At 36.9% G+C, this 26,738-nt stretch overlaps 1 protein-coding gene and 1 long non-coding RNA gene across 3 annotated transcripts in view; one reads left to right on the forward strand and one right to left on the reverse strand.

Annotated features, from left to right (window-relative positions):
- Positions 1–11,829, forward strand: part of LOC124164291 — a 35,328-nt gene extending 23,499 nt beyond the window's left edge. Inside the window, exon 2 of the long non-coding RNA XR_006866018.1 lies at positions 11,705–11,829. This is a non-coding gene — a long non-coding RNA (uncharacterized LOC124164291). The remainder of the gene's footprint in view (positions 1–11,704) is intronic.
- LOC124164288 overlaps positions 1–26,738 on the reverse strand; it is a 111,134-nt gene that overhangs the window by 57,778 nt on the left and 26,618 nt on the right. For both annotated transcript variants that reach the window (XM_046541535.1, XM_046541534.1), the window contains exons 6-9: positions 21,724–21,849; positions 11,503–11,761; positions 8,175–8,302; positions 5,315–5,442 (exon numbers count right to left, since the gene is read on the reverse strand). In XM_046541535.1, coding sequence (XP_046397491.1) covers positions 5,315–5,442; positions 8,175–8,302; positions 11,503–11,761; positions 21,724–21,849 — 641 coding nt within the window. The remainder of the gene's footprint in view (positions 1–5,314; positions 5,443–8,174; positions 8,303–11,502; positions 11,762–21,723; positions 21,850–26,738) is intronic.

Genomic DNA, 26,738 nt, shown 5'->3' on the forward strand with positions numbered 1-26,738 from the left:
TTTGAGATCCGGACTTAATACGACCACGATGGACCGCAGCCAATCTTATGAGTTTACAGCGACCATTTTTTTCCCTTGAGCACGCCTGTAGGTATCATCGTTTAGGGCAACCAACTTGGCATGAATTTGGAGTAGCGAATTTGAGATGATTGTTTCCTAAGTCACAGGAACTTGTCATTCATATATTTTTAGAATACAGAAAAGTATGAACCGTAATCTTTTATTAAGTTTTTTGCATGGGAATGGACACTGGCCATAAGTTGGCAACAGAGGACCTGTCTACTCTATTTAAAAATACTCAAGTGTCAGTAAAAATTAAAACGTGTTACGATATCTTCTTACAGAAATGAAATATGTCTTCTTTATTATAATTCGGAACTTGGAGAGTTTGGATACACTGTGCATCAATATAGGCCTTTAAAAATCTTGATTAGATTTTTGGATATAACAGAGGTGTACTGTTTTATGCCTGAAAATTTCGAGGGAATAGTGTAATAAACAAAGAATGTGTGGAACCTGAAGTACTCTAGATTTAGATTTCTGAAAATAAATTAATCATATGCGAAGAAAATTACTCTCTGGTACTTAAAAATATCCATTAAATGTCTTTTTCAAATTCATTACAGAAAAACAGGAAAATACTTCAGGCTTCAACTCGTGAACACGAATTCTTAGGTGCGCGTCGAATTTACTTTTTCTCAAGTGCATCGAAATTAGAGCGCAGGAAACCGTGGAATTAATCTCCAATGACTATTGGAACATCGCGATGGCGGTTAACCGGTGGAGTAGGACACTTAATTGATAAAAATCAGGTCGCCTTCATGGTTTCTTCGCACTGGTGCCTCTGTCGAGCCGGCTCGACAAAACATTGAGGTCAATAGGAATTGTCGTGGTAATAACTACCTCCCGGGAATGCTGGAATTGAGGAGGTTGACTCTTTGAGTTACGTAATTCACCATCCGCCCGGGTGGAATTGGAGGCAAAGGAGTGGACACTTTTACTGCGTCGCAATATTTCTTTCATTATTTACCACTTTTGGCCGCAACCGTGGAACTATTTTCTGGCTACACCCTCGTTGTAACGGGCTATAAACATGATGCCTTGGGTTCATTAACACGAAATGGCTAAGCGGAACGCTCCGAAGTGTATCTTCATACTATTAATACGTGCATTATTTACAATGTCATCTCACCTGCCTATCCCACCGTCGTCGTATCCTAACATTTTATCGGTCGCCTCATATGACACCCAAATTCATCGAGAAACTGTTGGTATAGGGGATTGGGTTGGTGTGGTGGCTAGAGTGTTGGCTTCCCACCCAATCGGTCCAGGTTCAAATCCCGGCGATGGCAGATATGTTTCAGAGGATAGCCAATCCCTGCTTGAGTACTTCGTGGAGGACACTCTAAGAGCAGCACTCCGTCCGTCGGATGGGACGTTAAGCCGTGTTCCCCTAGGCGCCTTTCGTTAAAAGTAGGTTAATCTCTACGCCAGGTTTCTCTCCACCCTTACTTCCCTACACTTCCGTCATGACGCAGATGACCTTATGGCTATCGATCGCTTCCTCCAAATAACATACCATCTGTTGGACTAGATAATATTCACTTTTCAGTCAATTCCAACTTTCTTATGACATTTGACATAGAAGATGGTAGATTAATAAAGCTTGTTCGAATTGACGGTTGGTGTTGCTACCACTTAAATTTCCCATTTGGTATTGTTTACGGTTCAGGTAAATAAATTAAACCATGAATTCCAAAAGAGCTCTAATGAATTCAGAATAGTTTTGAGGCAATCCACTTGTTCGGTAAACCCTTCTTTTCTTTATGTACATTCACACAGCTCTGCGGATAATTAGAGAGGTGCAGGAGAATCGATTTTTATAATTCGAGAGGCTGATTAGATACTGGGCATACGTTGAACATTCTGTATAACCCATAAAACTCTAAAGCAAGGGCTATCTATGACCGCAAGAACCTTGGAGTGTAAATGATTTTTCGAGTCAATTACGCGAAAGCTGTTTACCATCTCAATAAACAGGAAGACGAAGAATGAAGAGGACCATTTATCTGTTCTCCACTTGCCTATGCTGCAGCTCCATTGGACTGAGCGAATCTTATCGTAGTATATCCAAGTGTGGTTCTTGTTGGAGTTGGTATCAGTTCGTACTATTACGCCCGGCATTGATAGGAATCGACTTCGGCTATTTATGGCATTTTTATTTGAAAAGGTGTAAATATAAACGGAAAATATCTTGTTGGATTTTGAGAAACATTATAGCAACTATCCACAACATGAAATATTAGACGATGTTCACGTATAGCAAATGTGATACTAATTCCCTATCGATATAAATGATGACGTCAAAAAAACTGTAAGAAGAGTTTGGCAAACAGTGAGTAGGGCTCAACGATAGTAATATGGTGAATAATTATTATGAAAATAAGAAGCAAATTTGAACTACACCTTCCGCCGCGAAAAATGGTGGCAAAATACGCATGGTTAAGCCTCTATTACTGTAATACATGTGTCGCTTAAATAAACAGATGCTTCGCGCTATATAAACATGTGCATAGTCTTTATTTTATGCCCTGGCCTAATTAAATGCTCTCGTGAAATATATATCTAGCAACATGAATTAATGACTTGGCAAGGGATGTTCATCGCTTCATTTAACTTGCTGAATGTTTTTCTTTACGAATAGTTAAATGTTTAACGATTAGCGTACCGCGTATTTATTGTGGCCGTTGACAGAATGGAGTGAATTGGAAATAGAGCTAACGGTTGTCAGGCAGAAGAGGCGCTTTCCCGCGGGTTCTGTCGCTGTGTCTGGATTTTTTAATCGCATTTTCTTCCATGAGGAAAGCTGAATACTTTCCACACACATTTATCGAGTTGGTAGCTAATTAATATTCTTTCATAGAAAAAAATGCCTTGACCTCCACGCGAAAGTAATCTTCATTTTGGCTCCTTAACAGGTTAGGGAAGCGATAAACCCATTGATTTCATTTAATTTCTAAAGTTCTCATCATCCATCATAAAAAACAGGAGATGATGGTTGCTATCATGCGCCTTGAAGGCCTATTTTTACCCATGCTATTGCTAACCATTTACTACACATGTGTTCAAATCTTATGAGTTTTTTTTTCAATAAAATAAAATGGTTTATTTATCTCAAATTGCCGGTAATCAGTGTGTGATGATTTTTGTTTTCAGAATGAAAAATAGGAGTTCAAACTACGAGAAAGTAATGAGATAATGCGGTCATTATATTGAGATAGCATTTTAAAGTGAACATAATATTTCCACGTGGCGATAAAGTGTGAAATGGCAACACCTGCTTGGGTGTTTGCACAGATTAAGCATACTCTGTTTTATTAATATTGCCTTTATTTCGGGACAATTTTAATGTGATTCTAATATTTTAAATAATATTTCCATGTGGTGATAAAGGGTGAAATGGCAACACCTGTGATGATGTGTTCGCCGATAAATAATACTTGTTTTTTTGTGGTCAAATGATATTTAGTCTAATCATATGATTAAAAGTAATTATTTTCTTGTCAAAAATGGGACACTGATAATCCCCATCACTGAATACCATTGAAACGGAAATGGTTTGTTATGAAACGTCTATATAAACCAAGTATTAGCACTCGAATTGCATACAACTTTTAATGGAAGTTTTTATTTACACATCGTTGATTATTGTTCAACTGTTTTATTTTTATTTTAGAACTGTGCAACGCTGAAAAATTATTTGTTCTGGGCTCCTCTTAGCACTCTAATGTAATCGGTAGAAATTTGTATAGTGATCTATCTGATGGGCAATCCAAGAAGGTAACCAACCATAATTTTCAGCGATAATCTTACCCCAGCAACTGCCTTGAGAAATGAAAACTCGACAAAGTACATTTTCCTGTGAGATTTCCTGTAATCATTCTTTGAGTCTTCAGGAAATGATTTTAGGACCGTAAAAAGAGATACTTCTTCAATTAAATGACAAAAGACGATGTAAATTTGGCTTGTTGCCTAGTACAACTAGTGACATAAGACAATGGAACCCTCGTCAAAGACGCACTTTTGATTCATTTAATATTATCATTTAAGTGAATCCATTTTCATTTTCTTCAGTCTCGTGTTTGGAGGTGGTAATAAACATTCTCTCAAAGAAGTACAAGAAGAACTCTCTTTCTGCACAGAAATCATGTTCACTCGCTTTTGGATTGGGAGAACTAAATAAATAAAAAGGATACAGTGATGGAATCCTTCTATTCATTACATCAATCAATTTTGCGTTTTTCTACACTGAACTTAAATGCAAAAAAGCATTTAATTTGTTTTAATTACAGTTGTAATTAAAAACAAAGCCGATTTTGAGGTAGTTCGAGCCAAGAACCGAGTTTAGCAACTCATAACTCGGAAATAAGTCGTCCCATTCCAAGCAAAATTGAGAACTTGTTTGTTGTTTGCTTATTGTTTTCTATTAATAATTTAAGTTTTATTTACTTATCTTCCGAACAGCCTAGTTTTGTTATGCTTGAGTTTTAAAAATTTGATAAGAGGTCTGTTCCTGCACAAGATAAGCTCGTGTAATCTTCTCTTGTGCAGGAAAGGACCTCTTATCAAATTTTTAAAACTCAAGCGTAACAGAACTGGGCCTTTGTAGAGTATTGTTCTTAGCAGCGTTGCAATTCACCTTCACTCAACGTTACTAAAGTTTTAATATCTACGTCTTCTGCAAGTTTTTATTATGTGTATCGGTACTTGCAAAATTATTTGTATTGTAGAAAACATAATTTCATAGAAGGTACATAGAGCCTTCGGCAATAGAATTTACGATAAAATTATTAAATTTGAGTCGATAAAAGTTAAATTTAGTCTCTAAAGATACAGAATTGAGTAAAGAAAATTATGTTTGAAAATTGTTTTCTGAGTTCAATTTCTATTAAGCAATTCGTAAGCAAACACGATTGATTATAATTTTCGGACCGAGAGTGGATTTAGTCTCCGGTTTGGAAGTCACTAATGCTGGGAAGGTACAAAAATCATTGGTTAATGCAATTAATTATGCTAGGTGAGGGTTATATTGTCGTCCTTATTTGTGGACACTGATACACCCGTTCGCTGATATCCATTCCTTTTTTTATGAATCTATTAATGTTGTTTTATTCTCTCCGCTATCTGGAGTAATTCATGCAATCATTTTGGGTCGTACAAGCGTATTTGCTTTTACGGTGACTTCCTTAAATGAGTCATTATTGATTGCCATTTTTTAAACAACAAATAGTAAGACTAATGAAAAGAGACTCACCTCCAATTCCTCCTGTTGCCATGTAAAGGGCCATCAAAAATTCGACCGCATTCACTTCAATTTCCAGGGGTTTGGGTTTTATTTTACCGGGTTTGAAGGGTAGGATGACTTGCAGCGGGGCTCTCGATCTGTTTAAATTGATTTTTATAACTCCGTTTCACCAACACATCTGCATTGTGACCATAGACGACATGATACTTCAGCTTAAAGAGCAAAATACCCCTCATAATATTCATGCATGACATTATTCTGACATCAATTAATTGTTGGTTACTCGCTCAAGTTTAGATTCAGAACGATTATGGATTATGCGGGATTTTTTTCAATAAGAAAATATCATTGGGCTATTGTTTGAACAAGTTAGATAAAAATCGTGAGAAAAAATTTATTAGGGTAAATTTGCCAGTGAATATGGACTGAATTTAGTTTCAAGCATGCGCAAAATTGGCTAGAAACGTGGGCTTAAGACCTAGTTTGATGACATCACACCAGTAGCCATTATTTGTACTAGTGTTAAAAAAGGAAAAAAGGAACAGTTACTGAATGAGATCCTATGATAAAATATATTTTGCAATATTCAGTGGTTGATTTATTTTAAATATTAACGGACAAGAAATATTTTGATTGCTCTTATATCTTTTCATTAATATGATCTATTCATAAAGATTTAAAGACACGAAAAGGATTACTCTGGCCTCCTATGGAGGCTGAAGAACGGCCTTGACTTCTACCCTCATGATCTCATCTCCCGACTTTCAATGAGGTCCTCGACGGTGTGATTCATAATAAATATTTCATTGAATAATGTTTTATATTATATTAACTACTATTTCATTAAAGATGAAGAATAGAAAATGTCAAAAAGGTATAATTTATCATAAACAACATGCATCGAAGTTAAAAAGCAAAATTAATGTACCAATATTGGGGATAATTCTATCCTTATTTTTCTTAAGTTGACACTAGAATTAATCAACGTTCTCTTTATGCTTAGGCAGGTGTTGCCATAAGAATCAGCTCTCTCTAGACCTATTTAGATATATTTTAGTATATTCTTTGTTAGAGATATATTTTCTGCATTTAAATTAACATTCAGGCCATTCAAAGTGTCCGCGTAGGGTGTGCCATCTTTGAGGTGGTACGTCAATCGTACATCAAAGGAAACAATTTTTTTCTATTTATTTTTATAGCTACCAGTTTTTTTTTTTTGCAAAAATTTGATATCCTAGTAATTTTACCACTTTGATTTGAGTTGAATATTTTCCGGGTGAGCCTAATCTCTCTTGCCTGTGACACGCTATATTGATGTTAAAAGCTCGAAGAAATTCTGTATTATTTCGATGAGGTCGAATTCCCATAATACTAGGTTGCAAATTACACATTGGCGGGCAGAACTCATGGATGTTTCACACTGAAAACATCGCGCTGTACTGGTAATACCTTATGGCTCAGCAATCGGCTAAATGCACATTAACCCATTACAACCCAATGTTGCTTTTTAAGCAACATCAAAAATCTATAAGTTTTCTGCTCTATTTACGAAATACCTAACTTACGCATTATTTTTTGGCGTTAATTGTAATAACGAAATGTTTAGCTCCAACGATAATTGTGATTGGGAGAAAAAATTTCGTATTTTCAAATTGAAAAATCTTGAAATTTAACATCTCCCAGATGCAGCTCTGGGATAGAAAGGGTTAAAGCGCTAGATTGAAACGTCGTATCCAGGAAGAAAATCGTTGGAACTATATGTAGCAGGAGCATCCGCGGTTTTAGCATAAATTTTCACTTACATGGACGAGCTTTTCCCATTGATTAAGTTATTTTTTCAACAAGGACATTTTACCATTGGATATCCTAGCATATAGGATTGTTTTTATCCAGCTAATAAATTTTCTGTGTAGTTTCTTGTCCTTATGAAATAGTCTCTCAGTGACTGCCGATTAATTAACTTTATTACCTATGCAAATATTAGCTATGCATTTTCGCCATTTTTTACAGTCAACTCTTTGCCTTTCATATTGCATAACTCACTTATGCCTCGAGTTTAGTGTCTATCCTCGGGACGGGTGTCTATTTTATCGAAATAAATTTCTGTGGTCACCAACTTCATTGCGAATTCTGGAATCAATACCTTCTCACGTAGGCAACGTGTAATGTGTCTGTCTTCCTCCCGCTATATCTTTTTTTCACAATTAGATCACGGGTTAACAAACCTAATGACGCTCTGTTTGACCACATTGAAGGACTTAATTGCATTGGTTTTAATTTCCAACTTGTATCCGAACCTTGAATTCGGAAACGAATCATTTGTATTCAGAAGGGTCAGTAAATCTTTTCGTGCCCTCGGCCACATATTCTTATTTGGTAAGGCTACTGCGGTGGCATGTAATTTTCATTTTGTCAGATATTTAAAAATAATTTAATATATTCTGAATATAATATGTGGTCTCTTCCTGCAGTTAAAAAATAATTTTTGTACATTAATTAAAAAGAAGAGACTAGAATTTTGACAAAGTAGCTTAGTTACAATCAATAAGCAAATCATATTCATTGCGAAAAGGCATGCAAAAATTCTAGTCTCTTCTCTTTAATTATTTTACGATTGAATTCTTTTTCTTTTTATCGTAAAAACATTGTGATAAATTTTCATGCCTTTATGTATAAAATTAATGTAATCAAGTTAATTCGTAGCCCTGAAGAAGGTATTATATTATTATACCGAAAAAACGGCCAACAAATTTTCATTTAGTTCTTAGAAACGCTAATTAGCGTTTTATTTATCTCTATCTACATTCATTATGACTATTACAGGTCTAAGAAAATGTGGGTAATTTAAAAAAAATCGGAATTTACTCACAATCTTCGCGTTGCTGATACACTGTAACGAAGACTCACATGCTTATAAGTTGGATCCCGGACGGTAATTTTCCTTTCTCTTGTTAAATATTTTGTATCACTGGACCCTTCTGTTGAATCATCGCCATCCTGTCGTGGGAGAGGATTATAGATGCGATTGTAGGGGTGGAAATTGCAACATTATCTGCTCAAGTATTGAAATCTAGGTGATGAATGAAATCTTAAGATTGGAGCTTGATGGAGTGGAATTTTTCCATGTTGAAATAAATACCAGCAATTTTCCATGATTATAAAATTTATTACGACCTAGGTTTCAATGATACTACATAATCTTCTAGGTACAAATGGTCTGTAGCGCATTGAAATTTTAACTGGAGCGGATGAAGTAAGGGGGGAGAGGAGGGTGAGGAGATGGGAAGGTCATAATAAATTTTATAATCGTGGAAAATTGCTAGTATTTATTTCAAATCAGTAGATGATGCTCGGTGGGTATTTGGAGGAGACTCTCGGCAGCGTGTGTCATTTTCATCATAGGGAAGTGTACGAAAAGAAACGAGAAGGGAAAACGGGAGTTGGCATTCGCTTGCTCTTATAATCAATGAAAGGTGCCAAGGGACCGCGGCTTAATGTCCCATCCGACGGACGGAGTGCTGGAAGTATCGTATAAATCTCTGCTACCATCGGGATTGGAACTCGGGCCCACAGGGTGTGAAACTTAAGCTCTAGATACCACACAAACCTGATGCCCTTAAGATAATAATACAGCGTAGAAATCTGTATTAGGAAAACTCTTTTATGGTACTTTTAGTTCTCTCAAAAACTTTGGCAAGAGATCTTTAGGTATGACGTTTCACATTTCTTGTTTCAGTTTCAAAGTTGTCATACCTGTAAGATTTGAACTGAATGTCATCCCTTTATAAAATCGGCTCAAGGACGATTAGTTACATTAGTTACAATATTATCGAGTTTCCAGTTAACTTAATGTTAGGTACTCCACTGCTAGACCTAAGGTCGCGGGTTCGAGCCCTGCCGAGGTAGCTTGCGCCTATCCAGTGCATGGATATTCTTGATCAGACGGTGTTACCTGTTTTCAACTCTCCCCTTATGTATAAGCATTGTTGTGATGTTTTCCGGATAATAAATATAAATAAAAATATGAAATACCTCTCAGTACGTATTATTACATTACGCACAACTTTATCGTTATATATTGAGTTTCATGCGCTTCATAAATTAACGTGTTTGTGTGGTTTTGAATTTGAGGCCGTTTCACCTTCATTTTACCTGCAAGCTTTGTTGTACCTTTGACTACGTCTCCAGAAAACCCGAGATAATACTGCTTCTGTATTTTCGCAATATCCTTTGCCACATGGAACAGGCCAGGGCTATTTTGTGGCGTGCAACTCACGTTTCTCACATCACTGCTTTTGAGAGCAATATAATACTGGGCGACCTCGTTGTTGGCCAGGTTTTTTATTAACGCTTTGATGAAATCATTCACAATATTCCAAAAAGTATTGAACCTTTTGTAACTTCATGTGCAATTAAAGTTGATTTTAAATGTTAATTCACTCTAATCCTAGCAAAATTTAAAAGAACCATCTCAAGAACTTCTACGAAATTCGTAAAATTCCATTCTTTCTCAATTTTTGCGGTAAATATTATCATAATTTTACTTAGCTTCATTTTCAAATGCTTATAAACTACATATTGAAGCGGTCATTTTCGAGTATTTTTTTCGGCACATGGAGTGTTTTTAAATACTCAATATTTTATTTATTGTACTGAAAAGTCATGTATAGGTTGAAAAAAGTTCCGTTGCAATTTTTTTAATTTGACGATATGCCTTTGTTTCTGTGATTTTAATGTATGAATATTAGTGGATTATTACTGGTAAGGCTGTACTAGTCTTTCACTACTTTTGTATTTGTGTACCTTAGATCAGGGGACTCCAAAATATGGCCCGCGGACCGGACCCGACCCGCGCACTCGTTTCAAGTATCGACTGTGTATACTTCAGCAATCGGCAAATTTACTATCCGGCCCGCGGGACGATTCGGAACTTGGAATGTGGCCCTCGTGGCCTAGTAAATTGGAGACCCCTGCCTTAGATCATGAAATTGTGAGGATAAAAGCAAGCTAAACATTTTATTTTTCAAAGTAATTTGATAAAAGTTTTTATTTTTGTAAACATCCCGATTTTTACGCAAATATGAAGGGAATTATGTTTTTTATAATAACAGTTTATGACAGAAAGCGTTACACAATGCGACAATTAGAGTTTGGTTTGTCAAAGATGAAAAAATAAAAAAAATCTTAGTTTTCATTTTACTAACCCATTAGCACAGAGTAAGGCTTTTAAACTTTTTGACTTCTCTGGGGACGCCCCCCACTCCCCTCTCAGTAATAAGACGGTACGAAGTCAAGGGCAAAACTATAGATGAGTCGATTCCAAATTTTGACTCTCGATTCTTACCGATTCTCGGGCACGGAATCGAGAATCTATCACCTAAAGGCGATTTCGATTTCATCGATTCCAGAAAGATAAATATTTTGAACAAAGACTTAAAGCTAGGGGCATAAAGTGCGCCACTCACCTGAGCAATTGTGCTCTGTACATTATCAAGTTTACAATTTATGTCTGAAACGGTTAAATTGCTTATTATTTTATTAAAGCTGAGGATGTATTACTATAATACTAATTCGATATTTTTTTTAATAAATACACCTTTGGGGCCACTTAACTATCTTTGTTATTTTTATCCTTTCAATTCTTAAATTTTAATGACAGCAATGCTACAGACAAATCAATACCCCACTTGTTAGTATGAATAAGAATCGATTTGATATAATCGGAATTGGAATAAAAAAATTGGAATCGACTCATCCCTAATCTAAAACTAAGCTATACAATAATGTCTAAACCAGGGGCGTAGCTAGGAATTAAAGCTGGGGGGAGGGGGGGTTTAGGTGCAACTAATACCGGTGTGTGTGGGGGTATGGAATACCAACCAGGATAAGCGGTAGGTGCGAGATTAAAAATTGCGGAATTTTAAGATAAACGGCTCAAAATGGTGAGTTTTACGGCTTTCTGAGGGATATTTTATTAATCCTTACACTATTCTATTAGTAATATCAATCCAATTAAGCAAAATGGATTAAACTTAAAAATTTCTCTGGGCTCTGGGGGGGGGGGTTTATCACCCAAAACCCTCCCCTCGCTGCGCCACTGGTCTAAACTATCGAAATGATTACGTTAGCTTCAAACAAGCATTTTGTCGCGGAAACATTCAAAATATATAAAATAAGAAACCTTCTGAAGGGGTTACCTGTTTTTCCTCCGCTTCATCGTCGGCATCTTTCTCGTCGTGATCCACGAACACCACGCCTTCTTCGTCCCCCTCCGCTTCGTCCCTCTCTCCTCCCTCCCCCTCCACCTCCTCCCCACCTTCCCCTCCCTCTTCTTCTCCGTCGGTGAGATCCTCCTTGTCTTCCCCTTCCCCCTCACCCTCCTCTTCGCTCTCTTCGCAGACGGTCGAGAGCATCATTGCGGGACAGTGGCCTGTACAATTCCCGCACCAATCACACCTGCAAGTGGAATTAAGCAAAGCCAGCGTGCAATTCAGATTGTCTCATGTCGTAGCACACCTGCCGAGTGGAGACTGGACAAAAGGATGCCATAGTCGAGATAAAATATTGAAAATAATCGTTAAAAATGCAGTTAGATGGTTGATTTGATCGTTACTGTACATGAAAGTTAACTTTTAACCGTTAAAATTTTGTATAAATGAATAAACTCTTCAAATGAATCTTTTCTTGTGTCTTAATCTTCCTAAGTTTATATACTTAATTCATTCAGTTTTACCATCAAAAAACTCTGTTTAATGTGTACAACAAATCTAATGATGCTCATGCATTTTCAATGGAAGTATTTGGGCAATTCCATTTGTGACGGAATTACCTTTAGAGAAAATTATGCAATAGGATAATTCGATTGATTTGTAAAATACAAAAAAATGGAAAACTTGTAACTGTGCATGATCAAGAAACATTTTTGAAGGTGATTTTCATGTACATAAACAAAATTAATTATCGAAATACCTTCTACACAAGCCCATAATTAACATGTGACGGAATTAGTGCGAGGTCAACCTCCAAAGTGCAATGATTTTAAACATCTTCAAAGCTCTGTGAATCGAAGTATAGTTTGAACACTTTTAGCAAGGCTGTGAATAATATTTCAAACATTTATTTTTTGAAATTCAATCAATTAGCTGTTGATTTATAAATATAAAATATTTCTAGCCTAAATTTTAATTTGTGAGAAAAAGTTGACATTTTCATGGAAATGCCCATTTATTAAACAAATTACTCTATAAAAAGTGAGGATTTCATTCCTATTCTCCGACGGGTGGAAAAAGCAAACCGCTCTCCAATTTTACGCTTCAGTAAATTAGGGGTAGCAAAATTTAAATTTCTCTTTTTTTTTGGTAGAACTATTTTGAATTAGTATTTCATGGATATTGAAATTAAATATTTTCAGATAATGTGAAACATGTGTTCTGTTTTTGGGCTCACTTAAGTGCCGTATGTTGACTGAATTGGTCGTCAGCGTTGATGGTCATAAACAAGACAATGAGGAATATGATGAGATTCTTTCCCGGCGTATTAATTGAGTGAAGTCCTCTCGGGATTTCCACCGGTTGATTTGATTTATAGGCACCAACGTTTCAATGAACGCCTCGTTCATCGTCCTCAGGGTGAATAATAAATTTTTTACTGATTAAAGAATGTTTATAAGTAACTATAAACAAATTGCAACAATTAAGTTACCCCTGATCGGTCGGAAAAATCTAAATTTTTATGAAACTTATAAACATTCTTTAATCAGTAAAAATTTATTATTCACACTGAGGACGATGAACGAGGCGTTCATTGAAACGTTGGTGCCTATAAATCAAATCAACCGGTGGAAATCCCGAGAGGACTTCACTCAAGACAATGAGGCTTCCACCCTCTCCTTTACCCACAGACATTTTTTTCCTAGTAGCGATAGCCCGCCATACATCTCCTTAGGAGGCAGTGCTCTGGGGCAGTTATCCTCTTCTTTCTCTCAACTCTTATAAGATATGCCCAGGTATCAGTGTCTCAGATTGGAAATTTTCTCACAATAATAATAATAACTACCGCTAGTGCCCTAAAGTTAAATTTTTTTCGAAAAGACAAGCGGATTTCGTGAGGAAACCTCTAATGAGAACAAGCCTTCATAGCTCCATGCCGTTTAGGTAGAAACCAGGGATTACTATGAAGTTCAGCACTACGCAAAGAAAATTTATGGTATATTTAATCTTGGGCCTACCCAGCGAAGGGCAGGAGGGGGCAGTTACCCCTTAGATGCAAAAATCGCAGATGTCTTTAATAAATATTAGGACTGAATTGAAACGAAAGTTTTCAACAAATTTTCTTTAAAACCACGAAAAATGATATTAGTTCAAGACATGTCGATACCTCCACTGCAAAAGCGCTCAACTATCGCCCACCGAATCAAATCCACTCATCTATGAGCCCTGCAATACGAATACGCTCAGCTGGTAATAGCAGGAGCACAAACTCACCTCCGAAGCTTGGAGAATTGGAGGTGAGCGTTTGTGCTCCGGCGACTGCCAGCTGAGCGGATTCGTATTGTTCGTATTGTATTTGCGGTGGAAGTATCGATGTAACTAGAATAATTTTTTGCTCAAGCAAATAATTTAATTAAAACTAATAATGCTCTGTCATAGTTTTCCTAAAATGCTGGTTTCATTCACCTTTCCCGTGCTAAAATGTTACAACTTGAAAAACCATGGCTTCCCCCCGCCCCCCCAGTTTTGATCCTGGGGTACGCCCTTGTATTTAATGAAATTTATGATTTTACAGTGCGTACCACTGTATGTATGGCTATACCACCCAAGCTAGCCTCTATCTACATCTATGTACTATACCGCAAGCCGCCTCGACAGGCGTGAAGCGGAGGGTTCTAGAACACCAGCCGTTAGTAAATAAAAAGGAAATGCTCTGATGAAGTTCCGCAAACCTTATTAGAGTCCTTTATTGTCCGAGTTAAAAACGAATTCCCACACCTATCCGTTCGGCAAAATATCTCTCTTTTGTTTCTGCCGGACATGTAAATATAATGGGGTTCTGTATCCTCTGTATCAGTGTCCGCATCGCTCAGAAAGATATCTGTTTTCAATTGCTCAAGCAAGGAGATATTTTTCAGCGACGTGCCTAAGGCAACTGGTAACTCATCCTTAGGTAAACAAACCGCTAATGACGGCGTCAGCCTGCGTTCACGCACTGGCGCGCGAGAGACCGACGCAGAAATCTGGTTTGCATGGAGTGAATGGAGCATTAGCGGGAGAGGTTTGAGTGGTGGTTATCATTCCGACATCACCGCTCGGGATGCAGGCGTGTGCGCGTGTGTTGGAGGTCGCGGGCTTCGTCCCTTGCCCTTCCGCATCCACTGACTGGACGTCCCCGATCGCCATGCGGAAATCTTACGCTCGACCGTTTCTCGGAGCCACCGGGTACACGGCTCAGAGGCAAGAAATGGAAACTGCGCGACCTCCACGATGAGAGAGATGATCTGAGGGAGGGAGGGATTCTCTGATTCCAGCATTAACATCAAATAAGATGCGTACATCTATAGCGTTGATTAATGTCTTGGAGTGTAGGTCTTTAGGAATTGAATGCAAAAATTTTGACCAACGTTTCGGCATATATTTTTTTTATACCTTCATCAGGTAATTTTTTTTAGTGTTCACAAACATATCCATTGCAAAAAAAAACCTGCTTAAGGTATGAAGATATTCTGGAACGTTGGCCAAAACTTTCGCACTTAATTCTTAAAGAGACCTGCATTCCAAGACACTTATCCACGACAAATCATATTCATTGCAAAGAAAAAGCCCTGATGAAGGTATATATAAACCTATATACCGAAACGTGGTCCAAACATTTCGTATTTAATTTATAAAGACCTACATTCCAATACACTAATCAACCTTAGAAATTGAGGCATAGAGAAAGAAAAAAATTCAATTTATATCTAGAGCTGAAAAGGTTTCAAAAACGATATTTCCGATTTGTTAATTTAATTATAATTAAATAATTATTAATAAATATATGAATAAATAATTATTAATAGCCGCCCAGTTAGCAATTTATGCTAAGGAATTTCTACTGAACTTTATTAGGAATTCCTTAGATATTCACACCAACTGCTGTAGAATTCTGTATAATTCTACACAAAATGTTAATGCATTCTTTAGAACTTCAGAAACTGCCAATAAATTCTGCAGAACGCTACGTAAACTGCTTACAAAACCTTATGGGCTTGTGCAGAAACTGCAAGGAATTACATGTAAATTACTTATAAAATTGTTTAAATATTTTAAGAATCTTCTGGACGAAAGTCTAGGGAATTCTGACGCAAAAGATTTAAGGAATTTCTTCAAAATATTCTAACTGGGTATGTTGACGGACTGAGATATAATGATTATCTTAGGGGAATGGTTATTTCTTGTGAAAATATATGAGCCCACTCAACGGTTTAACCTTAAGGTTGGTTTGAATAGGTGAGGGTAGAGATCGCCTCGAACTAAGCCACCAGCGTGTGAAACCACACGTTTATGGTGGCGGTTTGGTTTTCAATTGCAGGGTTCAAGTTACCTTTCATGCTGATTTCATCAAAATAAAGGAAGAATTTTCGATTTAAATCTATGTGTGCAGGATCTCATTGTACTGAAAGCCATTGTACGGTCTCATAGAAAAGACTCTCTCCGCCTTCGTTGTAAATTATGCGAGGTAGGGGCATCTCTCTTTGCAATTTACTTTGCTACTTTCCCTAAGGCAGTGAGAGGTGAGGTGTAGGTGTCGTAGTGTGAACAGTTGACGTCTCTTAATGATGACCATAGGATTAGAGGCGTCACTTGAAAGCGTGGAGATGTACTCTTCGTTACCGAATGATTTATCAGTGAAAGTGTTGTCCCTGATGACCTGTTTTGATACTCTATGAGAGGTCGCCATATCTTATAAGATTTAAATGCAACTTATGTTAGCATATACCGTTAGGGTAGTGAGATGCAGTAACCAGATGAGAACAGTCACAAATCTGATTTCTAATTTCTTCCATTATAAAGCTCTGTGAGTACGAGGCAGAAGCAGTACTTTGAAAGTGACTTTCTCTTATTATACTTTCCATTCATCTACGTCCTTACGATTTTATTTTTTCAATTTAAATAGTAAACTCAAAATAGAATGTAAGTATCGCGGAGTATTAATGGATCCTATTACTACAATGCTTGTATTTTCAGTGATTTTTTATTTACATGCTCCAACTAGTGACATAGTGTCTCCTCCTCCACTTTCAGTGCATGAATTTTTTCTCAATAATTTTTATTGAGTGAGTTTATTTTCAGTAGGATATACGGGAATAAGCAGCATATAGAACGTCTTTCCACGTAGTAATCTGTTGCATTATCAACACGAATTTGACAAGTAAGAAACGTACCCAGGCGTATTGTGATATCTGCGTTACTTAAATTAAACTACTTGATGTATATTTTTTTAAATTAGGTGACCGATGAAGAAGTTTCATGTACTTATAAAATTTCTCCTTCTAATAGACTTCCATTTGAGATCTCTATAAGTGTGAAACTCAGAGACTATTCGCCCAACATGGGATGAAACTGTGGTCAAGCTGTGTGTGTAGTATCATGCTCTTCCATCCAGAAATGGCCAAGTAGATACGAAGGTCTGCTGGGTTGTCTTGCGTATCATCTCATCAAATAGACTTTAGCTTATGGCGTGGAGTTGGAGACACTATGTCATGACAAATAATCGGCGTGGAAAACGTGATTCAGCCATTATAACCTGGGAGAGTTATCTTTAAGAGCGTGGCTAGAGAGTTCATACCAGTTTACGGGCAAATACATTTTTTGAGAGATCTTGGCTCAATATCAAATTCTAAAAACAATCTGAATGGTTTTTTCCGAATTTTTCGGCAACATTCTTGTATCCGACGCATTTGTGACATTACTGTAAGTTTCGTCGATCATTAGTATTTTACTATACCTACTACTTCTAATGGTCCTCAACCCTTATCAGACGTCTACATTGCATTATACTCCTTGAAATGGTTGTAAAACAGTGGCAAATATTTGGTGTTTTTATTTAACTTGGAGCGTTTTAGTTTGATGAAGACGACTAGATAAAATAACTCATTTTTTCTGTGTGATATTTTAAGGTTTCTTAGTTGGATAACAATAACTTGTATTTGTACTTATTTTTTAAGTAAAGCGACTCGGGTTTCGGTGAATAATCACCACCATCGTGAGTAAATTATTATCTCTTTATCTTATTACTGTAACCTTAGTAACGTAAGGGAAGAAGAGATAAATTTTGAAACCACGCCAGAACAGGGGAAATGGATGAGTAAGATATTCGTTTATGAGAGTGTTGTCCTGGTTATAATTTTTTTTTAAATTTCTAACTGCTCTCTTGAATCCAATTCTCGGCGTTTTAAAATTTTATTTCAAAATCACTCCCATGTCATTTATATATTAAGTGTTTATCAAAATTACTTTTATCATTTTTTTTATTTCTGCATTGTTTCTTCCTGACACCGAAGCGTCTTCATGTTATGCCCTATTGCCCCAGGTGAGTAACTTCATCAACGGAATAGCTCTTTGCGAGAGATACGATCTTTTTGATCATTTGATTTTATAGGCGCTTCCATATTGAATCCATGGGAATGATTCCCTTCCATCGAAGTTCTGTGAAACCTGCCCATGCCGAAACGACCTCTATACAGCGGCCACTTCCGTGACTGACCATTGTTTCCTGGAACTGAACGAATATCCCGGATGAGCAATGCAAAGTCCACCTCTTTTAAACGGACTCTTCCTTCAACGATCAGCGGCTACATTTTATTCAAACGCGGTTTAATCTTTAAGCGACCAGCTCTCGACCTTTACTTAACAAATACTTTGGAATATCGTTTGGGAATCGATATCCTCTAATCTTGAAACTACTTTCCAAATTTCATAAGGAAAATAACTTGGCTGTAGTCCACAAAAATGTCATAGAATCACCGACCCAGGTTTTCTACACCTAATTCCATCTACTATCAACTGAGAAAGTTTGTTGCTCATTTAATTGATTTTAGTGATATTAATTTTGAAATATTTATACTCCAATGAAAAGGGTGCTAAACTCTTATATATCTTCAATTCCAACCTACATTCATCCTATCCGTTCCACTTTTTAACCGGATAAATTCCGACCACCTTCGGTTCCAGTTGAGGTGGCACTATATTTGCAGTAGGCGACACTACGATCTGAGGCTTGGGTCGGTTTTGTATTTCATTTTTGTGGTCTGAAACAAAAACTTATTTTAATGATTTATATCGCAGAATTCCACGATGTTAAGCGCTAACTTGTTACCTATACTTTCCAATGAGCGTCCAAATAGCGTGCTGAAGAGCTCAAATTTATGGAAAAAAAATTCCCCCGCTACGAGGTCTGCTACCAAAATTGCGTCATTTATACCCTTGGCAATTTCATCTAGGCATAAAATTAGTATTTTGAAACTCTTTCCGGTTTACAGTTCACAAAACTCTTCAATTTTCGGTTTAAAATTAATTAATGGCTCATTATATTATATCCCATTCTTAAAAATCATCCCTATTCAGTTATCACCTCCTTTTGCGGCCTTTTCACTTCAACCCGTTTGTTCCGTTAATTCATTGGCCACCTAAGGTTGGTTTTACTATTCCAGCCTCTTTAAAGGGGCACTACTGCAGATAGTTAGAGATAGTGGCGTGTCTTCTGCGGGTCTATACATTCTCTCAGCCCATGATTATATCTCATGAAATACTTCAAAGTGCTTTTATTGTTATTCTCTTTGCAATATGCTGGAAGAAAGACAAAGGATGGCCCAAGATAGGTTACACTGAACAGCTTATCAATGATATAATATAGAGTAAAAATGTAAATATGATAAGGTTTGCATATATGAGAGCAGAGTCAAGCCAATCTTCGGGATTACAATGATGATGATAATGATGTTAATGTTTTTTTCTTGAGACGGATAATTTATGTCACGAATATATATTTTTTTAACTCTATTTAATCTTAATTGAATTCAATGATCCAGCGCGCGTACTCATGGCTGCCAAGAATATCTTCCTTGTTTCGCAATTGCTATAAAAGTCCAAGTCCAATAGTCACCATAGGAAGTCAAGAGTGAACCTTGAGCAATGAGAGTCCAAGTATTGTGTGAAGTGATTCACGGCATCCTGGCCCAGTCAACGGCGACGGCGGGGTTCGCTTAAGTAGTGTAACCGTCTGACGTAATTCACCAGTGGCTCGAAAAAAAAATGGTCCGGATCGCTGGCCATACGCTCGGTCGGAACAAGTTGAATCAACTGCGGGAAGCAAATTTACCCAGTGAGAGTGCTTTATCTCTTTATATGAAAAGAAATCGGAACTGTTATACAAGCGTGTTAGCTACAGAATAGCAAATAAAGAGGCTATCATTTAATAAAAATGGGAAGAATTCTTTCAGTGCCTAAGCCTTATCTTGGTAGAATTAATGTTTTTCGCTCCCAGTGAGAGTGCGTATATATTTATATGAAAATAAATCGAACTAATAACACAAGTGTGCATACTACAGAATAACAAATGCAGAGGCTACTACGTATGATAATATAATACGTATGATAAAAAACGGAAGATCTCATATTCAGGAAAAAGAAGAAACATAACTACGAAAACGGAGATTAAAATCGTAGGTGAAATATTTTTATCAGTGTCTAAGCCGTATTGCGGTAGAATGATAAGATTTTCTCACATTGTATGCATGCTTGCGGTATTATTTTTTAAAATAAATTACAGCTCAAAATGCAAGATGATAATTCCATTGTGCAAAACTCTATCTGTCATTAATTTTGGCCTGAAGCTAGTTTCTGTGTAGTTAATAATTTCTCTATCTGATTCTTCAACTTATGACTGGCAATATTTGTATGAACTCTTTTTGTGGTAGGAAATAAATCTTTGATACCTAATTTTAATTAATAATCATGATAGATGAGCTTTTTCACTCTTGTAAATTGGTGAACCCGTTTGAAAAATGAATTTGCCATCGGTTTTAAATTTTCCGTTATTCCCTTTACAAATATTACAATTTTTCCCATTGTTACTCAAATATGTTTAAATATTTGAAAATAAATAATCCTTCAGCCTCCTTTAGAAAATATCGACTGATTATTTGTGAAGATCGCTTTTTGGTGGCTTCATGTATCTTCAAAACGGCAATCACTAATTAGAATAGAAATTGGATTTAATTAATATTGTTTTTTTATCAAAAAAGGTAACTAATATGCACAAAAATCGATTTGTGGGAATTTCCTTGGCTAATTGTCTTTCGTCGACCTTCCTATTGTCCCCATCATGTCTTCCTATTGTCCTCTAGCGATGTGGAGTCTTTCGACGGGAGTAATCTCATGTCTCCGTCTTGCCACTCCCAACCTCTCTCGCACCGTTTACAAAATATTGTAGAGACGGCAGAAAAGTTAACACCAATGAAGGTCAGTAGTCAAGTAAAATGAATCGATACGGTAACGATTACTTCGAAAATAAACTTTAATTGCGATCGTTTCTTTTTTTTTTTAAACGTAATATCACTCCTCAATCAAATTTTGTGTGCACGGCTGGTGTCCTGACACCACCCCCTGTCACACGCCTTTTAGGCGGCTTGCGGGGTATTCTGTAGAATCCAATCGAGTAATGAAGTTTAAGTCATCGTTACTATGCAAGGTACATAGTAAATGCAAATGATTTTCTACATAACATAAAATATTGTCTACCTCTCATTTCGAGATTAAAAATTCAGCATACATTCTGCACTGTGTTTAAAGGAAATTCTATTTCAAACTAAGTGCCTAAATATATTTACTATGATGAATGCATATGGTATACATGATAAATACCGTTCTACTTCATGTCGCTTCTGGTACAACGTACCTACCCGTCGTGGCGAAAAAGCGGGATTCAAACAACTCTATTTATAATCCAAAGTAATCTGATTGTAACCTAGTTGCAATCGTAATATTTGAAATAAATGACATTTTACACCGTAAATTGAATCAAGGCCAATCACTTTGTGTTGGCCATAGGGCTATCTATGGAAAAAAACTTAAAAAAGCAAAGTAATCTTCTCAAATTATACTGTTAACCAATTACTTTGTTTGTACTTGATTGAAATAATTACATTGATTGCGTTAAATGTGTCATAAATGGATTCATTCCCAATAATTTTGTTTTTGCCATAGGGCTTTCCTAGGAAAGAAATTAAAAACCAAACAAATCCGCCAAAATCTACTCAAAACCAATTACTTTGTTGATATTTAATTAACTACCTAATGAAATGAATTACATTTTGGGTTACAAATGGAATCGAGTCCAATTACTTTATCTCGGTCATCGGGCCATCGCGAGTGGACACTTACTTGGGAGCGGCGTCCTCTTCCGCCGTCTCTTCCTCTTCTTGCTCGTCTTGGCACGGAGGTGGGAGTGTGCTGGGGCAGTGATCCGAGCATGCACCACACCAGTCGCATCTCTCCAAACATTCGTCGCTGTGAAAGAGTCGAGTTCGATCTTTAGTGGCCCGTGTTTTATATTGATTTCACGTCATATTTTGAATCGAGCCCAATCACTTGTTTTAGCCACAGGGCTTCCCTTGGAAAAAAAAACTTAAAAAACAAAATAATCTGCCCAAATTCTACAATTTACCAATTGCTTTGTTAGTACTTAATTTTTGAAATGCAGCATTCAGACGTCATTATGTTCACAGGACAAATTGTGGAGAGGGTGGAAGAGAAAACACCAATTAAGGCCTGTGTTCAAGTAAAATGAATCGATACGAAATATGTGGTCATTTCTTAAATCCCCTGACTTCAGTAGTTACAGATGATATTACAATTATGGAAAGTAGACTCGAATCATACTTTATTTACAAGTCTTGATTATTTAGCGATTCCGAATATTTTAGTCATAAATATTACAACAGAGGATTCCCCAGTCCGCCTCTAGGTGTTTTTTCATCCAACAGTTTATGGGTTCGCAGAACTTACTCCTGGAGGGAGCGGTGGAAAGGATCAGAAGAAGGGCAAGGAGGAGGTTGAAGTTAATTTGCAATTTAAAGATGGGAGAGTATAGAGACTTCAAAGGAATGGCGGGAAACAGGAAAGAATGGAGACAGCGTTGGCGCAAGGGACCTGCCGACAGGAAGAACACCAGATGATGACAGAAAGTTATATTTTCGAGGAATAGATATATAAAATTTATAAATTTTCAATGATGTTCCTCGCGATTTCAAGAACTCTGTCACGAAGGTTGAAAAGTAATGGATCTACACTCATAACCGTGCTGTGGGAATGTTTGGAAAGCGATTAAAATTCGACCCACGTAGAAATAAATCAAGCTTCAACGGTGCTTCCTCCATGTAGTTCCCTCGATTATTATAGATTATAGTTATAGATTAGAAGTATTTGATTCGCCTTCGAATCACAAGATTGGATGACTATAACCTCACTTACGCGTCGTCTCGGTGGCCAAAATTGGGGGGAGGGTAGTATATAAGGTGCGTTCGGAAAGTAAGTTTAGTTTTGTAATTAGAAAAGAACAAGTACAGATGCTTCAAAGAAATTTATTGTACACATCTCTACCACTCTTAAGTCCGTTTTACACGGGGTACATACTTGCACAATCTGACGTGTGTACGAATGCGCAGTAAAATTGCGTCGTGTAAAGCGGTGAATTGCTAGAACACATGGGAGAATGCGTGGACGTGAGATGGCAAAATAGCCCCTGTTCTAATTTCGTTCTTGCATTCGCGCAATTCCACGCCATTTTAGAAATTAATGTAGTTCTAACCTGCGCAATTCCGTGCTTCGTGCAAAACGGCCTGTACACTATTTTTTACGTAGATCCCGTGATTTTCTAGGTATTTTTCATAGCGTGGCAATAGTTTTTGTGTACCCTCTTCGTAGAATGTTGCCGCCAGTGTAGTCATCCATGAGGCAAGGGCGTACCCAGGATCAAACCTGGAGGGGAGGGGGCAAGCCATGGTTGTTCAAGTTGTAGGTAAGTTTTAAGCATGGAAAAGGTGAATGAAACCAACATTTTAAGGAAACTGTAACAACTCTTGATTAGTTTGTAAAATTATTTGCTCGAAAAAATATTATTTTCCTTGAAGACATTTCCGATTATTGCTTCTAATGGGGGGAAGCTTCCCCCTCCTGCCCCTCGCTGAGTACCCCCATGCCATGAGTTAACATGTTCTTCCAGCTCTTCTTCGCTGTGTGTCGATGTTTTTGACCATCCTCCGTACAGCCCTGACCTCGCTCTAAGCAACATTCACTTATTTCTGCACCAAGTCTTTTTCTTGGCGGTTAGCGGCACCAGTGCGACGCAGAGCTGAAAGAGTGACTTACCTCCTGGATGACTACCCTGGCGGAAATATTCCTCGAAGAGGGTGTACAAAAACTTGTGCCACGCTATGACAAATACCTGGAAAATCACGGGATCTACGTCAAAAATAGTGTAAGAGTGATAGAGATGTGTGCAATACATTTCTTTGAAATATCTATACTTGTTTTTAATTTTATTTCAAAACGGAACTTACTTTCCGAACGTACCTCGCATGTGTGAGGAGTACAGGAAAGAAATGGAGGGGAATTTAAGTAAATGGAAATCAGGATGGGCAATTTAGAAATAGAATTCCGAGTTGTGTTGGGCTATTTATCTCATCAAGACTGACGGAGAGGATACTAAACCAGTCCTTCGTAGTTGTACCGTCAAAGAAAGGACAAAGTTTCCATCATAACTTACTAATGTGATTTGCAGGGGGGCCTTGAAATTCATATAACTTGCACGACAAATTCAGAAGTTGGCGACGAAAATTGTAATTATTATCCCACCGGTGTTCCACCCGCAACCACTGGCTTATAGAAATATACTTTCCAGTCCCCAAATCTTTTACTGCTCATCTCCGTGAACTTTCACGGGAGCTGTTCTAAAATAGGTACTTTATGCCATTTGGGTTAATTTCCCATTATTAATGGGTGTTAATGACGTCTCCTTTATCCCTCGAGGAGTTAGAGCTCGATAAGTTGAGTGCCACTGATATTAATCCTTCTAACTTTCTCGTGGAAGAATCGCATAGTACCACTTATGTTAGTAGCAGTAGGACCTCGTTACTCAAGCACTGAGAGCAGTGCTGTTGTAACTCCATGAGCAATGGATTCAAGGAAAATTAATGAAGGCTGCTTTTACTCAGGTCACCAATCCTGGAGCAATCTTAATGTGGAATGCAGACAAAACTCTCTTTTGACAGCGTCTTCCTCTCAGCTTCATCCTTACGCGGAAGGTCAAATTTAGTACGTACTATCTTCATATTTTTTAGTCCATTTTTTTCTGACTATGGGATGAAAAAGCGCCCTTCATGCTCTAACTTTAAATTAATCCTCTTTCCTGCCTTCTTCGTTAAAAAAAACTTGGCTCCGTCTCAAAAGTGAGAAAGGTTGAACCAAAAGGAACTTTTACCCATTGGAAGATGAATTCTTTGTCTACCATTTCCAATTTGTTGAGAAATGGTACCAGAAGTATTAAATATTTTGCTGAAAATATAATTTTGGTAACACTGAGGTTGTAGCCATTTCAATTGCTGAGTTTTAGCATGATTTTTGCGATGCTTAACTTAAATTCAATGGGTGAAATGGATTGTCTCATTAATCTCGGTAACTAAATTCATTAAGTTGGTTGACTGATGTCTGGTTTTTGTAACCATGCTTTTTCATCTTTCATCGTGTGAAAACATTTGGACCGTTTCGATTTCAATATTTAATGTTTACTCTCCCTCTTATCAGAACCTATTTTAGGTCTTAGATTTAGAGCGTATTCTGCGACAAAGTTAGATTTGAAAATGTATAAAAAATGTTCTCTGCTCACTCCACTTACTACGACATTGCTATGATTGACACATCTACTCCGGTATAAAGTTGTTGCTGCATCGTGTAGAAGGATGACTCGACATCGGATAGGAATATTGGCATAATATACAGGTTCCTTATTCCCACCAAGGTCTTGGCGATGTCAGTTTGTGGACGAGAGCACACACATTGAATTTATTGGACAATCAAAAGATACACCTGGAACTTATCTCTATTCAGTAATCCCTTCCATTTCGGTTACTTTATGGCAGGGGCGGATATATTTCAGGATTAAGGTCGTTGTTTGGTGGGAGGGTGGTTCACAATTTACTATGGCGCCTTGGTGGTATGCAAAGCCTCTCAGGCGATTGCTCATGAGACTGCTAATTGGCAAATGGCTTTTAGATGTTATCCAATTTTCTTTAACATTGTTTGTTGAGTGAAATAAAAACTTGCGTTGGAGGGCAAGTTAAAGTATTACCATCTGTCATATCTTTCCATGGTTTACGGGGATAATCGTAATTCAAAACCAAGTTGCTAAAGATTTTGTAAAACGTTTAATCATAAATAAGCTTATTTTAAGTATACCGGGTCGGAAATCAGGAGATCCAGGTTCCATTCCCGGTCAGAGCGAATGATTTTTTCTCTGTGGATTTTTCGCACATTAAATAGCTTATTTTCATAAAATTAAAGATTTTTTTATGATATGAAACTCTTGCACAAATTTTTACAACTAGGAACAAGCGTTGTTTTATCAGGTAAACTATAAGTCAATCTTCCCTTTTTTTAATAAATATAAATCTTGAGGCTTTGGTCCTTTTTAAAAAAATATATGTGCTGGCTTTACGAAAATTTATTAACAATTTTCAAGATTATTATATGAGGTACATTAAATATAAAAGCAGGTCAAGTATTAAAATTCATTTTGCTACCCCTTAGTCAGTCTTTTATCACTACAAACACTTGTTTACAATCTTCACTGCCCTCTTGAAGTTTTCAAGGCGTATAGAAAAAATCCTGGGCAATATTTTCCTGTATCTCAAATTTGAAAATTTACTTCCGTATTTCAAATGTAATTTTTTATGCTTGAAAAACTGTTCAATTTTGACAAAGGTCTAAAACTTTGCTATAACATTATCAGTGTAGGTAAGTAAGTAAGTAAAAGTGATTGGATAACTTGTAACGATTTCTTTTGCTATAATTTTGGCTTATAACGATTAACTCTTACGAAATGTAATTTTTATTTGTAATTTACCCCTTACGATGAAAGAGGAACCGTTAATTTCGTTGTAATCGTTACTTGCTCGTAAGTGACGGTTACTTTACCCTTTCACAGATATACCTTGGCCTACAGATAACGTCGAGTCCATGGGTACCATTAATTGCTTGTTTAGGTTCAGCTACTCTTATGTTGTGCCTACTTATGATGGGTACAAAATAAAAAAACACCTTGTGTTGTTTCAGCAGTTATAATTGTATGCATCACTATTGCAATTGAAATGAGCAGTTTTTATGACTCAATTATTCCACAT

The sequence above is a fragment of the Ischnura elegans genome, chromosome 8 (genome assembly GCF_921293095.1).
Source record: "Ischnura elegans chromosome 8, ioIscEleg1.1, whole genome shotgun sequence".
Taxonomy (NCBI): Eukaryota; Metazoa; Arthropoda; class Insecta; order Odonata; family Coenagrionidae; genus Ischnura; species Ischnura elegans.